This window comes from Anarrhichthys ocellatus, unplaced genomic scaffold (assembly GCF_004355925.1).
Source record: "Anarrhichthys ocellatus isolate YVR2014 unplaced genomic scaffold, GSC_Weel_1.0 scaffold4, whole genome shotgun sequence".
Taxonomy (NCBI): domain Eukaryota; kingdom Metazoa; phylum Chordata; class Actinopteri; order Perciformes; family Anarhichadidae; genus Anarrhichthys; species Anarrhichthys ocellatus.
The window spans coordinates 16234798-16250015 of NW_022280034.1; the positions used below are offsets into that span (position 1 = coordinate 16234798).

The following is a 15218-nucleotide window of genomic DNA, read 5'->3' on the forward strand; positions in this document are numbered from 1 at the left end:
GTATATACATACAATACATACGTATATACATACAATACATACATATATACATACAATACATACATATATACATATACAATACATACATATATACATATACAATACATATATATACATACAATACATATATATACATACAATACATACATATATATACATATAATACATACATATAATACATACATACATATACATACACACATATATATATATATACATACAATATATATATTTCTAAAAAAGATATGTTCATATTTTAAAAGCTACTCACCATGTCCAAGAACTTGGCTTGGTATGTGGATATGTTCCTATAAACTTCTACTGGAAGTGTCACCTTGGACACCTCAGTGTTGGGATCCTGACCAGCTGATGGCAAAATGGACAACAGTCAGTCACAGATAGACTCATCAGAGAATAAGCACAAATATGAGCAAATATACAGAAACCTGGCTGGATTCAAAATGGTATCATAACTGTTCAGCGGCAGATACTCACCGTGGTTGGCACTGCTTATGTGGCGATAGACCATGTAGCCCACCGTGGCCCCGACGGAGAGCCCCGCAGCCAGAGCCACTATTTTGCCTGAGCTCAGGGTGCTCTTGTGACCCTCCATCACTGCGTCCATGACACACCGTGCACCCAGCGGGATGCTCCACCTAAAACACAGAAATGACTTAAGTCTCCATCCCAACGGTCCTAAAAGTTACTGCTCGTTTTCTTTCTAGGTCCAGTCCTATCAACTCCTGCCTAGGAAATGTCTTTACAACAAATCAGGCCTTTGCTTTTGCAAAAATGTGATATGCAATCAGAATGCATTAGCTGGCGTCATGTACAATCCTCAGTGTTTTGTTGGCCTGCTGGGCAGTCATGCAGCACAAAGCTTAAAGCATTAGCCAGCCTGAAAACAACACAGTAGATCAGCGCTCTCAAACATACCCACATTACACACCACTCTGAGTTCTCTGTGGAACCCAATTGATTAGATTATGTCCCATTGACATGTATGAGAAGATGCCTGTTTTCTTATCATACTTATTTATTTCACGCTATTGATTTGTGTAACTGTCTTGGTAACCACATTACATAGATGATAGTATACAGAAAAGTTCACTGCTTGGGACCAGTAGTTTGACAAAAAATAAAGATTAGACATTTTGACTCAAGGTCCACTTACTCGCATTTCTTCCATGGAGCTTTCAACCATGAGTGGACCTTGAGATTTGTTTTTTTTTGTCAAACTATATGATAAAGTGAATTCCTGACCGTAGGGATGCACCTATCCGATAGCGATACCTGAGCTTTGGGTATCAGCCGATACCGAGTGCCGATACCAGTGTTTAATTAATACGCTTCTGTTACGTGTAAGGCAACACCAGGCCTGACTTAAACATTTTCATCTTTGTAAATCAAAATGTAACAAATTAGATATAAAAGATATAAATTTACTGAATGTTAATGTATTATTCAAATACTCAATCGTGTAACAGCAACTTGGTAAACGATCTTCAAGATCAATAACACAGTGTTAACCTTTGTAATGCAGCCACTAATTGGTCAACACTTAAACAGGAATTGTAGTAAGTAAACATAGAATTAAAATGAATGTATCCCCCCCCCGATCCAGCTGTTTGAGTCAGCACCGGTGCATTCCTACCCGACCATAAAAACAGCTGTGGACAAAACAATCTCACCCAATATTCCACGAGGTAGCTGTTCTGGGGTTTTCAATCATATTTTGCGAGGTTGTTTGTTATGAGCACTTGAAGGACTTAACACCCAGGTTGATAGAGGTCAAAGTTCAATCTTGATCTTTGAAAGAGCAGTTGAGAAACCATCTGCACAAAAGAACATCACTTTATGACTGAAATCTACACAACAGATGCTAAATGGACATTATGGTGGGATTGTCTTCTCAGCTGCATGAGAATTGGTGTTAGTGAAACATGTTACAGTAGCGATTAGGTTATATAATTGGGATAATTTACACGAAAGTAAATGACAGTGAACTGTAAGTGTTCCTTGTTTAGTTGGGGACCTCTATAAAGTGTACTTAAAGGACGCCTGGAGGCCCCCTTGACCCCATCTTGAGAACCACTGCAAGAGATTCTTACGATGTAGCCTGTCACGGTCTCAGACTACATCACTTGCCAAAATAATTAGCTGGCAAAAGCGTGCATAAGCAGTCACATACACGCAATAAAGTCCCTTAAATGATGAAACATTTAGTGTACACTGTGCATACACAAGCAGCACTGCACTTCTTATAAACACACCAAGCCAAACTGCTCTACTGTGACCCTGACTCCAGGACGGAATGCACTGGAAGCTGCTGCTGCACAGGCTGCATACCATTTAGCTCAGTTGGGCAACCTCCAGCCATTCCATTAATCCCTGAACACTGGCAGCCAATTTAGTGCAACTCTGCTTAAAAGTACAACTCGCACACACACACACACACACAGAGACAGAATGCACTGGAGGTGAGCCAACAGTGATGAGCGTGGAGACGACGCAGGACCGAGGGAGCACACAGCACCGCCATGCAAGATGCGTGTCTCACTGGGAGAAGAGGGCTCTGGGACAGTAGTTGAGAAACACATGGGACTTGGACACTCCGACGTCCATCTCGGAAGAATCGGGACTAAAAGATTGAAATCTTCTCCAGTCCACGGCTCGTTTTTTTGAGGGGGGTTTGTTTGTATTGTTTACATCCACGTTCAAGACTACTGACATGACAGGTAGAAGGAGAAGACAGATTCAGCATTTCAAGTCACTACATGACAGCAACTGGTCAATCACACTGCACAGCCTTTAGTGGGAGACAATGAGAAAATCATCATTAGTTCATCAGATATCATCAGCGATTTACTTAATGCAGATCTTCACTGTGGTAATATGCGCAACCAGTTAGTCTTTGCAAAACCGATTCTGGTTTAAAATAGCAATTTCATGTAGAGTTTCTTACAGAAAGACGTATAAAAATGTGCAGACATAACACATGACTTTTCTGAAATTGTTATGCGTTAAGGCATTTAATAGATCCGTCAAACAGCAATTTGGGGCAATAACATAATCCCAAATGTCATAGGTGCTTCTGATGCTTGGTACCGCCTCCAACACGTTGTGTTTAGGTAGGAGAAGCTTTGAGAGTTGATAGAATGTTTAGCTGGGTGTCCCACTCATACACTGTCTTCAGTCACGTTATACACGAGACGCCACGTTTGAGCATCAGCGAAGCGTTTACATTTTGAAACAGAGTTTGGCGTCACGTCTCGTCTCTCGAAACCACCGGGGAACATCACCTGTGCGACCTGCTAGATAGATAACCTTGGCTCTCTCTTCGGCGCTCTAAGGCATATTATCGCGAAACACTTTTGTCAACACCAAGACGAGAGCCAGCGCAATTTAACGTCAACCTCCACATGCACAGAATGTATTTTCGACTTCCGACGAGCTTCCCCAACGACCGCAAACACACCTCTAAGCTAGCCAAGCTAACATTAGCTGTAGCTGCTAGTTGGCACATGCACGCGAGTCAAACATTTACAGAAAGGTAACAAAAACGTCCTCGGCACGCGCACATACCCTTGACAGTACATCCTTTGTATGTTGTGAAGGTCTAATGCAATTCACAATTAACAGGAAATACGTGTTATAATGTATGACACTTACAGACACCTTGCTCTCTTTCGAATCGACCCCGTTTGCAACTTCTGTCAAGCTACAAGTACACCGGAAACTATTTACATCTACGTTTAAGCCTATGTGTGTAAGACTAATAACAGTATGGTTGTGAAAAGTATGTGAAACAGCAATATGGTTATTACCACTTATCAGACCCCGCCTGAAAACAATTCACGTTTATTTCTTAAGGAAACGTGACTGCCACCGAAATAACGACATTTACGTTGAAAGGTCCACCGGAAGTCTGTCTCTTCGTTCCAGTTACTTGACACTTGTGCCAGCAGATTTGATGCACTGTCCCATCCACACACGTGCACCGCATCACAACAGTGAATCACGCGTGGGACCTAACCATCCGGGGGGGATGTCGTGAATATTTTATGAAAATAGAAATTCCACATTATACACCTACCTCATGTGTGTATAGAGCCTGTTAGATTAATTATTCCATGTTTAATTCTGAAAAACAGAAATATGAATTAATACAAGTGACAAATGTGTTAGATAAATAAATAAGATTTTAAATACAATTTATTTATAAATTGTAGGGATCACACTTTCATAACTGCATAAATATGTCAAGCAATGTTACGAGTAAATACAACTTATAGAATAACTGTATGGCATTCCTCATGCATATTTAAAACTTGAAGTTGTTTAGTATCATAGTCTTGTTAATGGTCAAAACATTTGAAATAAAAAAAATCAATTTACATTTATAGTTTGTTGAATGCGTGTGCTCCAATCTGCTGACACATGTCGATTTGAATGTGTGAGTTGAGTGCTGTCAAATATAATGCAGGGGGCAATTCGTTGGCATTGCATTAACGATGGGTCAAGCTTAAACTCCTACTAGACACCCCCTGATGACATCACAGGGGTTCTTTTTCAAATTTTGGAAAGCTCCTCTAGAGCATCCCTCATGACGAATAAACTGATGTGCAAAGTTGGAGTGTCTCTTTAAAAAGCAAAAATAAATTCAAGATAAAATACAAACTCTTAGAGCACACATTAATTAAAATCAGAACCTTTAGTGTGCGCGTGTCATGAAAACACAAATGTGTCTGCTATTGAGACTTATTCTCCATACAAAATATATAATAGGAATTTCACTCGGTTGAAAATTATAGTCGTGCTCATCCTCTCGTTACTTACTGTGGTGAATTGTTTTGTGCAACAACATTTTTTAACAAAACAATCGCATAAATAAAAGTATTTATTAACATGACATAATCAATACACAAACACATTTGTCAAAAGTCTTGAACATAGCCACTTTAAAAAATACAAAATATACATTCATGTATTTCGTGAACAACTATATCCTAGTCCACCCCCACCCCCCTACAAATCAAGTGACAGAGGCTTCAGCTCCTAGCATGTGGATGATGATGTCATCAAAATGCAGAGCATCAAATCTGCAGGTTGTACCAGAGGCTTGGTAACAAGCATTATGAAGTCCATGCTTGACTGAGTCCATTTGTGTTGTGAACAAAAACAGTAGAACTATAGAGAACGTGTACATCGATCAAGACAGAGCATTCACTGGATCTTATTCATGCAGCATAGTCCATATGTGTCATGACATAAAACACAAGTATGAAACATGGCCAATACAAATTAATTTAAACCATCTATGTTTTCTTGCATTGTGATGTTTGTCTTAAAACCATCTTCAGTAGTTTCATGCGGATTACACCGTCAAGTCAGAAAGTGATTGCGAGTAGTGCCGTAAAACTTAATTGTGCTTTTGCACTCGTTTACTTGTACCTCCTCACATACAACCCACCCCCCCCCCCCCGCCCCCCCCACACACACACACACACACACTTTAAATGTGGATCTTAAAGGAGCAGTTGTAGCAATGTATTCACTAAAACAGGCACACGCAAAAAAAGCCAGCAGAGGTGTGAACAGGGCCGTAGCCAGGATACCAAAGATAATGAGGTCACAAGCCCATCATGTTTGACGCCATCTTCACATTAAGTCTATACGTGGCCAGATAACCAACCAACAAAAGCTTTTTTTCCCCAAATGCTTCAGGCCTGCTGTGATGATCAGTTTGTGGTCATTTGAATGACTAAAAAATATATTTAGAATAGGGGCGAGCGATATTGATAAAATTCTCATCAGAATTGACCCTTCACTAAGCCCCGCCCCCCGCTGCTACTCCGTTCAGCCGTCAGACTTACCATGGAGCCCACACTGTCACTAACTGTACTCTCTGAATAACCATCTAATATTTGGGAGAACAAAAATGCGATTTCAGAGAGGAGACAAAAGGGTGTATAATGTGTTTGAAGGATATAAAACAGGTTAAAAAAAGATAACGATAGAACCTAAAGCTACAGATTACAGTGTAAAAGCCACCCCATCACCTGGTGATCAGGCAATGAAACTAAGGAACAATACTGTTCCTGTAAAGCCGGTTAGGTCGTTATTCACTGTTACAATCATTAAAAAGCTAAAGCAGCATGTGTATACATTCAGTATACGATCAGTAGCTAGCGTAGCATACAAGTGCTAAAGTACTCTGCTAATGTTCGCTCCACTGGTTTTTACATAGAAACGTACATCTCCTTCCAACCTTTCCGGGTAAAGAGTATCCCTATTACACAACATCTAACCACGACAAGGAGCAGGCCGATGCTCCACTATGATTGGACAGTCTGCGTTTGAGGGCGGGACTTAGCAAAGGGTCAATTATTTCTGTCAGACCAAAAGATTCTAAAAATGTAACATAATATGTAAATGTGAGTTGATTCCCGCATACATTAAATCAAGAAAAAAAAAAAAGAAATCCTACATTACAGTATATATAATTGTATGTCACAATATCAGTATATAAATATCGGGATTTAAGACATTTTCTGGAAAATTGATTGGCTAATTTTTGCCGCGGTACCTCCAAACAGTTAATCCAGCACTGACAAGAATGACTTTCATTGCTTAATATTTGTATAAAGACAGTTATTATGAGTGGCATAAAAGTCTTCAGTATTCAGTTCTGAAGTAATGTATTACCAATTCAGGCCATCATCCCACTTGTATACAGTAGCAATATCAAAAACCATGTCCATTTGAAATTATGACAGCACCACAAAGAAGGCTGGTCTGATTGAAATAGACCGTCAGTGATACAGACGTCTGCTGCACATCACAGGAACTGTAGAAATTGAAGGGCCTGAACACAGTAGATTAATTAGGAAAGGAATCCAAGTATATGGAATCTTATGGGCAGCAGATCAAATATGAAATATGGGGTAGTTGGGAAAATCTACTTCACTATTCATTTTCTATACTTTAAAACAAACAGCATCCTGAGCTCCTGTCTGTCGAGATGTTGAGAGCTGAAACAGCCAGACAGGCTGAGAAGAAAGGCAACTGAATGCTACGAAGCACCTTTCAGAAAACTCTGGTATGTTAGCATACCAGAATTAACATCATTATATATTCAGTAAATCCATCGCTTTATGGAGGGACCTGCTAAAATCACTGCACAGCCAGCTGCGTGGGTTCATAGTAGCATGCTGGCACATTCTTCAGTTCGATAAATGTGAATACAGTAAATATGTAAATGTATTTATGTGTGTAGAAAACGCGACAGATACAAATCAATCCTTAATCTTTAGTTCCTATTGTGTCACGATTGCTTAGCTCGGGAATTTAGAAACAACAGAACGTTTGTTGCAAAACACAATAAAATAATAGGGAATATTGTCTATCACAGTGAAGGTTAAAATTTGGCTCAAAGACTGAATGATAGAAAGTAAGCTTAGAAAAGTTTCTTTGTCACATTTTCTCAGAGGTAGTGCGAGACCCTATTCTGTCAATGCCAAGCAATGAACCAACACCCTGTTACATATGGAGGCCCAAAGTGTGCAGTATTAAATGAAGAAAAAAGACAGTATGAAATAAATAATCATAGGAATAAATTCTTTCAAATATAAATATTAACCAACAAATTGTAAATTACTAATAAAAAAAAATAAAAAATTGTTGTTTTTATTCTATAACAGAATTTTATTGGAAATCATTTGTATTTCATTCTAGAAATGGCCGTATTGAAAAGTTTGCCGTTACTCTATAACTTCTTAGTCTTTGGTCACTTTTCATGACAGTGGTGTCACTGCCCTCTCACCTTCACGTAACCCCTGCCCCTTAAACTAGCAATCTCAACAACTGTTACCAAATTTACATCCTGTTAGCTACAACAACAACAACAAAGTACAGTAATTGTGAAGAAATTAACTAGAGGCTGCTGCTGTAAATAAACAGACACTAAACCTCTTTAGCTTTCAAGAATTAGCTTAACAAAATCTGGTAGCTGTTGTTGAGTTTGCTAGCTTCAGAGGCAGAGGGCGGAAAAAGTCAATTGTGGCATGAAAACGGACTTAATGGTTTCTTAGATAAAATAAATGTACATATCTTACACGATTTGATTATCTATTTCATAATTAAACGTTTGCCTATTTAATATTGAACACTTCACAGTTACTTTCCTTTTCAGCCCCATGTGTTTTTCCCGTGAATGACGGCTGGACTGGCCTAATGATAAGACACATTTCAATGTGTGTGTCTCATTGGGTGACATTACAATGAACATCAGTAAAACATCCTTTATTTGGGGCCTGACAGCCACCATGCACAACGTCTCTCACAAATGGAGAACGATAATGAGAAAGCATAAACCTTTTCAGAAAATATTCCTCATGCCGTTAAAACTAACTAAAACCAGACAATAAAAAGTTGCCTATTTTTGGCTCTTTTCTATTAAATGGAAATGAATGCTTTTTTTCCCTGCCCGCAGTTTTGAGAGAATAGACCCAGGAGCTTACACATTTGCGTCATAAAGCATTATCTGCTCCACCTGATGGTTGCAGTGCTGTTGGTGCTGAAGTGTTAATGTAAGGTTCTGCAGTACTTGCATGCTGCCCTTCCCTGGGTTCCAGAACTAATGGTTCCCAGTATTGCCACAACACTAACTACCTCAGAGGGAACACATCAGAATGGAGAATTCATGCCCAGCTTTGTTTCAAACTGCAGCTTCTGTCTCTTCTGGTAGCGAACTCGCACCCTGAAATGGACAGATTGAACAAAATCAGACAGGGACACAATCTCCTGCTTCACAACACATTATGAGAGAAATTCTGAGATTGATCAGATTACAAAATAATCCTGAAAAATCCACACTGATCCCCGCTGCCTTTCCTCCCCCGTTGCTTCGTTCTGCCATTTGTTGCTCAAGAATCTCCCATGACTCCAAGTCATGTCGTTTATAGGTTCAACCCATCGTTTCAGTTCCCCCTGTGTCTGGGTTCGTACCGTATCTCGTGTAGCTTCACCACTTCGTTGACCAACACCACCAGCAGCGGGGACAGAGAGACCAGCAGCCACACCAGCAGGGGTATGTCACCCAGGTCAAAGGTCAGGAGGCTGCCCTGGTCGCGCCATAACTGGTAATCCACTGTGGCCTGAACAAGCTGGCTTAGCAGACTGGAGGAGAGGAGAGAGTGAGGATTGAAAATGTAGTAAGACCAGATCCACTTCTTCCATTCTTGCCTTTCAAAATATAAGCCCTAGACATATACAGTACACTGCAACATTGTTTACCAGAGGTAACTCAAATTCACACTGACCATTTCGCTAAAAGGAAACTCAATAAAATAGCTAACAGTAGCTTAGGCAATACAACTATTTACCGCGGTCAGACTGCCAGACGCTGCTCTGGGTCAATAGGATCCTGGTAGTTGGTCCTCTGGCAGCTTAAATCTATTCTGACCGTCTGTTGAAAAAGTGCTGCGACTGTCGCAAATACGCATCACTGCCGGTAGGAATAGTTTTGATGCAAAATATTTTTAGCTGAGCATTCAGGTGTTGTTTATCCGTCACGCCCCTGGTGTGTAAAGGCCTTAAGAGAGGTGTACCACAGCACAGTGGAGACACTGTTATCAAACACAAACAGTGGGGAGATGCTTAACTGGTTTTAGCTTCTTAAATGAGCTGAGGAATGTGAAAGGCGGATCTTTAGGTATTGAGGCAGCTGTACTGAAACTTCAATATAACTTCAGACAGGAGATGATCACTTACACCACAGGTACAGTGAGACACCACCAGGTATTGCTAAAGGGATTCTTTCTCCACAGAGGTTGAGAGCGGTGGACGTAGCTGAGAGAGATCGCCACTGAGGAAATGAGAAACAGAAGAAAGGGATCGATTTGAATAATGATAAAAAAAACATGGGTGACTTTGACCATGATTTATGCTACATATGTTAGAATGGTATCCTACCTGTGTGTAAGACGAGGAACCCTGCCATGACCTTCTGAGTCAGCAGCAGACCGTTGGACAGCTCATCGAACCAGTGAGGAGCGTCAACTAGAGAGCTTCAGTCAAACAGAAAAACAGTCAGCTGTACGCTGCATCAAATCCTCCTGAAATTAACTGTGATACAATTGTCAACAACTGAGCCTCTGAATGGAATAACTGGTTGACAGCGGGACTGCAGTGCTTCTCCTACCTGGCTGTGAGTATATATACGTGAGTGGTGTTGTCAGCTAAGCTGGTGTTGTCAGCTAAGCTGGAGTTGCTGCTTCTGAAGACCTCCTGCAGGGTGAACCCAAAGGCCAACAGGTAGGCACACACTGTCAAGCCAAACTTCAACAGGAAACAGCCGAGGAAGTAGTTCTGGGTCTGGTTAGAGGAGGACAACATGAGGAGCCTCAGACTAATTGAAACGACAGGCTTTTAGGTTTTCCTTCGTCCAGTCTATTTAGTAAATAGATACATCAGTGGCACTAACTTATCATTAATTAACATCCAGACTGTTGCAATTATCAGCTGCACTTTACAATGAGTATTGTTATATTACTATAATTGCAAAACACTAGGGCTGTACTAAATGTAATTTTTTTAACTTTCAAAGTTTCTATTGAGATTTGCTAATCAAGCACTGAATGTCGGTCGTTATATTTTATGACGACATCACCCTAACATTGTTTTTGTGGTTGTATAAATGTAATTCATGGTACCGTTAGATTGCAAACTGTTTTTTGACCACAGTGAAAATGTTGTTTTTAAAAGGCTAAACACCAACACCAGCACAATTTTTTGTTAGACAACATGTGATTTTGGAAATTATTATTGTCATCTATCTTTTGGGCTTAGGACTGAAATCTCTGGAGTTATTGGAAACAATCGTACTCAGCTACCACTGGAATCCAGTTCTACAAATAGTATAATACAAATAATAGTGTAGCCTGATCTTTATCAGCAACTGTGCAGAAATATAGAATTTAAACAAAATGAATAGACATGCAAAAAAGCTGCATAGCATTCGAATATGGATTTATAATTTGAATGTGAACGTTATGAATGCAGCTTTTAAGCTTCCAGCTATTCAGTAAATAAAGGAAAGCAAGAATCTTGGGAATTATAATTATTATCATTTTGTAATCATCATCACCACCACTTGACTGCCTTTTCATTAGATACTCTTGTACAATAAAATATCTTTGCGCTTCATTTGGTTGTAGGAAGTGATCAGCAGTACGTTTGAAAGATTTGTCTTATACGTGATCCTACCTTCCTTGGGATTGCATCCAGGTTCTTCCCTGTGGCAACTGTCATGGCCAAACTGTCGGGTGGCTTCCCCAAAAATGACACGCTGCCAACACAACAAAAAAAACAGAAGCATGACATCCGGTACGACACAGCAAATTTGAATAGTATTACTAGTTTCTAAAGTTCTAGAATGTAAAGCATGCGTGTACCTTAGCAGTGGGCAGCTGAAGCAGGACAGCCAGAGGATGTCAGTGGTGTTCATGGGAGGAGGAAGCTGAGCAAGACAGGCTAAGAACTGCAGAAAAACACCAGCACACTTCATGTATTCATTCAATATCATAAACATAAGTAGATGTATTTTTTTACATAAAAAGCTAGCATAGTACAGTGTAACTATCCATGTGACTCTGTGAGGTCTCCTGTCTCACCTGGATGATGACCAGACTGAGCTGACACTGCAGCAGGAAAAGGAAGCACTTGCGGATGCCGTAGGTCGTGTGTCGCGCCTGGAACACATTCACCCAAAGACGGATTAATGAACGCATTTGATTACCCTCTCCGACTTACGTGCATGTTTTCGCGGCATGTCTTGACCTGCTCTATGAGCTTGACCATGCTGACGCTCTCTCCTTGGTGGAAGGTGACGGAGCAGCCCAGACTGTTGAGCTGTCCAGAGAGCCTCAGAGGAGACAGACCCTCAGCGTCTCTGTCGCTGAATCCTCCCCCGGTGGCATAGCCGAACGTCTCCCACGAACACTGAGAGGGGTACAGAGGGTCCAGAGCGATGCTGCGGAGGGAGCAGGTTGAAAACATTCACATATGAGCCAATCAGGATTGTACTACTCTGCCCTTGAAGGGTCAATAAACCAAGTTACAAGAAGACATCTCTTCACTTCTGTCTCCACACTAGTGTAATGTAATAGAGGCAAATTTAATTTGAACTGAAAAATTATACAGTTTTCAAAAGCAACATTGCTAGTAAATTATATAACACAACGCTGGTAAAGAACAGATAAAAGTGGAGGTTTTTGTTGGAAAAAATGATCTTTTAACGATTTACTGGTTTTCTTTATTCTATCTTTTTATTCATCCGTGTTAATGGATGACCTCCCCGCACTGCCGTTCTGTGGATTATATAAAACGGGGACACTGACTCTTGAGAGAGTTGTCCCTCTTGTTAACTTTTTAGAATCTTATTCGGCAATGCTGTGAGTGCCACTCAGTCCTTTGTGTTGGATGGGTAGAAATCTCAGAGACAGCTATGAATAGAACCAAAACTATGTGCATGGCTAGATACCGATAGAGGAAGACGAGAAACTAAAGCTTTCAGCTGGATTTCACAAAGAAATGCAGGAATATTAATATCATCATGACTTTTAATTTAAATTTAGTGGTTCTACTGTTTTGAGATAAAAATCAAGCATTTACATCTGAAATCAAGATTGGTCAAACCCAAATCACAATAACATCAACTTACTAATTAAAAACAAAACAATGAACTATATTAATGTGCGTTTACCTGAGGTCACTCTGTAGAAACAGCCGGCTGTTATGGAAATTGGCGGAGCTTCCCAGACAGCATGTAACCTCCCTGTTCTCCTGCATGATCTTTATCATCTCACACATGGCTGGGAAGAAAAACAAACACACACACACAAGCGTCAATATTACTGAAAAACAAACACTAAGTATATCTAGAACAGAGACAGTAATTCTGATCCAGATACAGTTTAGTTATATAGGAACAATAAACAATTTACAAACATTGGTAATTTGAAAATACCAATGAATCATTTTGTAAAATAAACATTTATTTATTTCTCTGATAAAATCATCCTTATCCTTCAAGTTAAATGTAGCATGTCCGTGGACTTAAAAGTCAGTTTCATGTGATGGCCCTGCTGCTCTGCCATTTGGCATGTGCTTCATAAACCTAACAACACCAAAAGCCAAGTGGTCTTGCCCCTAAAATAATGAAATTCCAGTCATCATTTCTTTCTGTGAAACGTAGGCCTTATTAGTTGCCATTGCCATCATTGCTTTACCTCTTTAGAATCTAGGAAGGCAATGGGGGGGAAAGAGGGAACCTTGAAAGAGTCCAGACAAAAGAGTGCACAAAACAAAGTGGACTTGCACATAAGGAGGGTGACGTATTATGTAAAAACGCGTGCAGAGGACTCACTGTCGGGGGTGCAGTCTGTGAAGAGCGGCACCAAAAGAGGCACATTATCGATGTTCTTCAGATGAGGACGAACCTGGTGGATGCCACGAGGTAGCTTGGCCTGAGAAAGAGCAGAGACAGAAAAGACAAAGACAACATGTTTAAACTAAATTCCACTCATTTAAGTTCTTTATAATTTAAATTATGACAGTGCATACAAATAATCCACTTAAAGCAATACATCATCTGCTGTTGTTTCAGAAAGCAAAGGACAGAAAAATCAGTATAAGACAGATAGCATTACGTCCTCTGTTGTAGAGAGAACTGAGCAGTAGTTTCATTGGTTTTTAATAAAAAGTATCGTCACCCTGTTGCAGTCCTCCAGAAAGCTGGGCACGTCGCTGTCTGTGGGCTGAAAACAGGCAAGGTCAGCTTCCTCCTCTGGCAGCAGCGGACCCTCTGCTTCGTCCCGGGAATCTGCGTCACATATGACGAGAGCAGTCTAAACTTTTGAGATATTCTCACACAATTTAGAACTAGCTTTCACAGGGTTCACTTGTTGAGGCTGGATTTAAAAGGACAATGTATTTAACACCCACCTCAGTTTAAGGAACACACTTAAAAGGTTTATTAAAAGGTGCTCAATACGGAATCTCTGAGGACGTCCATTGCCTGCACGTGGCTGAGCCAGAGGCTAGCAGCTAATGGCGCTAACAGTGCTAACACTGGCCTAAACCTAAGCCAGATGTTCATAACCCTAACATCAAATTCCTGGGGCTCCACATTACTGAAGACTTCACTTGGTCCCTGAACACATCACACCTGGTGAAGAAAGCCCAGCAGAGGCTCTTCTTCCTGAGGAAGCTAAAACAAGCTGGCCTGCCCCCTGAACTTCTGGTAAACTTCTTCAGAAGTGTGATTGAAAGCATCCTCTGTCAGTGCTTTACTGTGTGGTATGCCAGCTGCACAGCAGAGAACCGGAGGGACCTGGCCTGGGTGGTTAGAACAGCACAGAGGATTGTGGGAGTTACCCTCCCTGACCTGGACACTGTGTATGCTGGCCGCCTCCAGAAGAAGGCCAGCAACATCTGCAAAGACATCACTCACCCGGGTCACTCTCTGTTTGTTCCACTGCCATCAGGAAGAAGATACAGGACTATCAAAACCCGGACTAACAGGCTGAGGAACAGCTTTTTCCCCAGAGTGGTTTCCTCCATCACCCCCCCCACCCCCACCCCACCCAGCTCACACCGGACAGTGCTGCGGTCAAACAAAAATAGGCAATAACACGACACTTTAACAAAGCACCTTTTTCACTTTAAAGCCATTGATGCCTGTATTTTATCTTGTATATATTTATTGAATGTCTTGTTTTAAATCAGAAATGTCTTGTCTTAATGTTTTTATACATTTTTTACCTGTTGCTGCTGTACTGACTGATGAGTCGGCAACTTAATTTCGTTGTATGTTTTTACAATGATAATAAACATCCCTATCCTAACAACACTGATTGGACATCCACATAAAAGGTGCCCAATCCTGCCTTCAACCTCAGTTTGTACAAGCGGGTTTGGTACCTTGGTTCAGGGAGCCCTGACCAGGGCTGGACGGAGCTCCGTCACAGGGACTCTCTCCGTTTGGAGTCAAAGAGATGTGACAGTTCCAGCCTGTCTCTAAGCCCATCTTCTCTGCAAACACCTGCACAGACACAGAAGTAGCCACAGAAGTCAGGTACTCACATTTTTATCTGATTTGCAGTACACTATTTTGTATAGATTCTCCAACACACACTCTAAATAAATTTTTTATA

The 15218-nt window shown here is 40.7% G+C and overlaps 2 protein-coding genes across 10 annotated transcripts in view; both read right to left on the minus strand.

Moving 5' to 3' along the window:
* Positions 1-3831, minus strand: part of tdrkh (tudor and KH domain containing) — a 31487-nt gene extending 27656 nt beyond the window's left edge. For 4 of the 6 annotated variants that reach the window (XM_031844059.1, XM_031844058.1, XM_031844057.1 and 1 more), the window contains exons 1-3: positions 2561-3831; positions 496-656; positions 272-366 (exon numbers count right to left, since the gene is read on the minus strand). In XM_031844059.1, the coding sequence (XP_031699919.1) occupies positions 272-366; positions 496-656; positions 2561-2733 (429 nt within the window). In that variant the 5' untranslated portion in view covers positions 2734-3831. The remainder of the gene's footprint in view (positions 1-271; positions 367-495; positions 657-2560) is intronic. The other 2 variants (XM_031844062.1, XM_031844060.1) reach the window with 2 other exon arrangements.
* Positions 3832-8599: 4768 nt separating this feature from the next.
* tmem94 (transmembrane protein 94) overlaps positions 8600-15218 on the minus strand; it is a 37966-nt gene continuing 31347 nt past the window's right edge. For all 4 annotated transcript variants that reach the window (XM_031843138.1, XM_031843137.1, XM_031843139.1 and 1 more), the window contains 13 exons: positions 14986-15106; positions 13776-13885; positions 13430-13529; positions 12767-12875; positions 11842-12034; positions 11676-11753; positions 11457-11542; positions 11269-11350; positions 10205-10377; positions 9976-10070; positions 9775-9868; positions 9010-9180; positions 8600-8761 (listed from right to left, as the gene is read on the minus strand). In XM_031843138.1, the coding sequence (XP_031698998.1) occupies positions 8689-8761; positions 9010-9180; positions 9775-9868; positions 9976-10070; positions 10205-10377; positions 11269-11350; positions 11457-11542; positions 11676-11753; positions 11842-12034; positions 12767-12875; positions 13430-13529; positions 13776-13885; positions 14986-15106 (1485 nt within the window). In that variant the 3' untranslated portion in view covers positions 8600-8688. The remainder of the gene's footprint in view (positions 8762-9009; positions 9181-9774; positions 9869-9975; positions 10071-10204; positions 10378-11268; positions 11351-11456; positions 11543-11675; positions 11754-11841; positions 12035-12766; positions 12876-13429; positions 13530-13775; positions 13886-14985; positions 15107-15218) is intronic.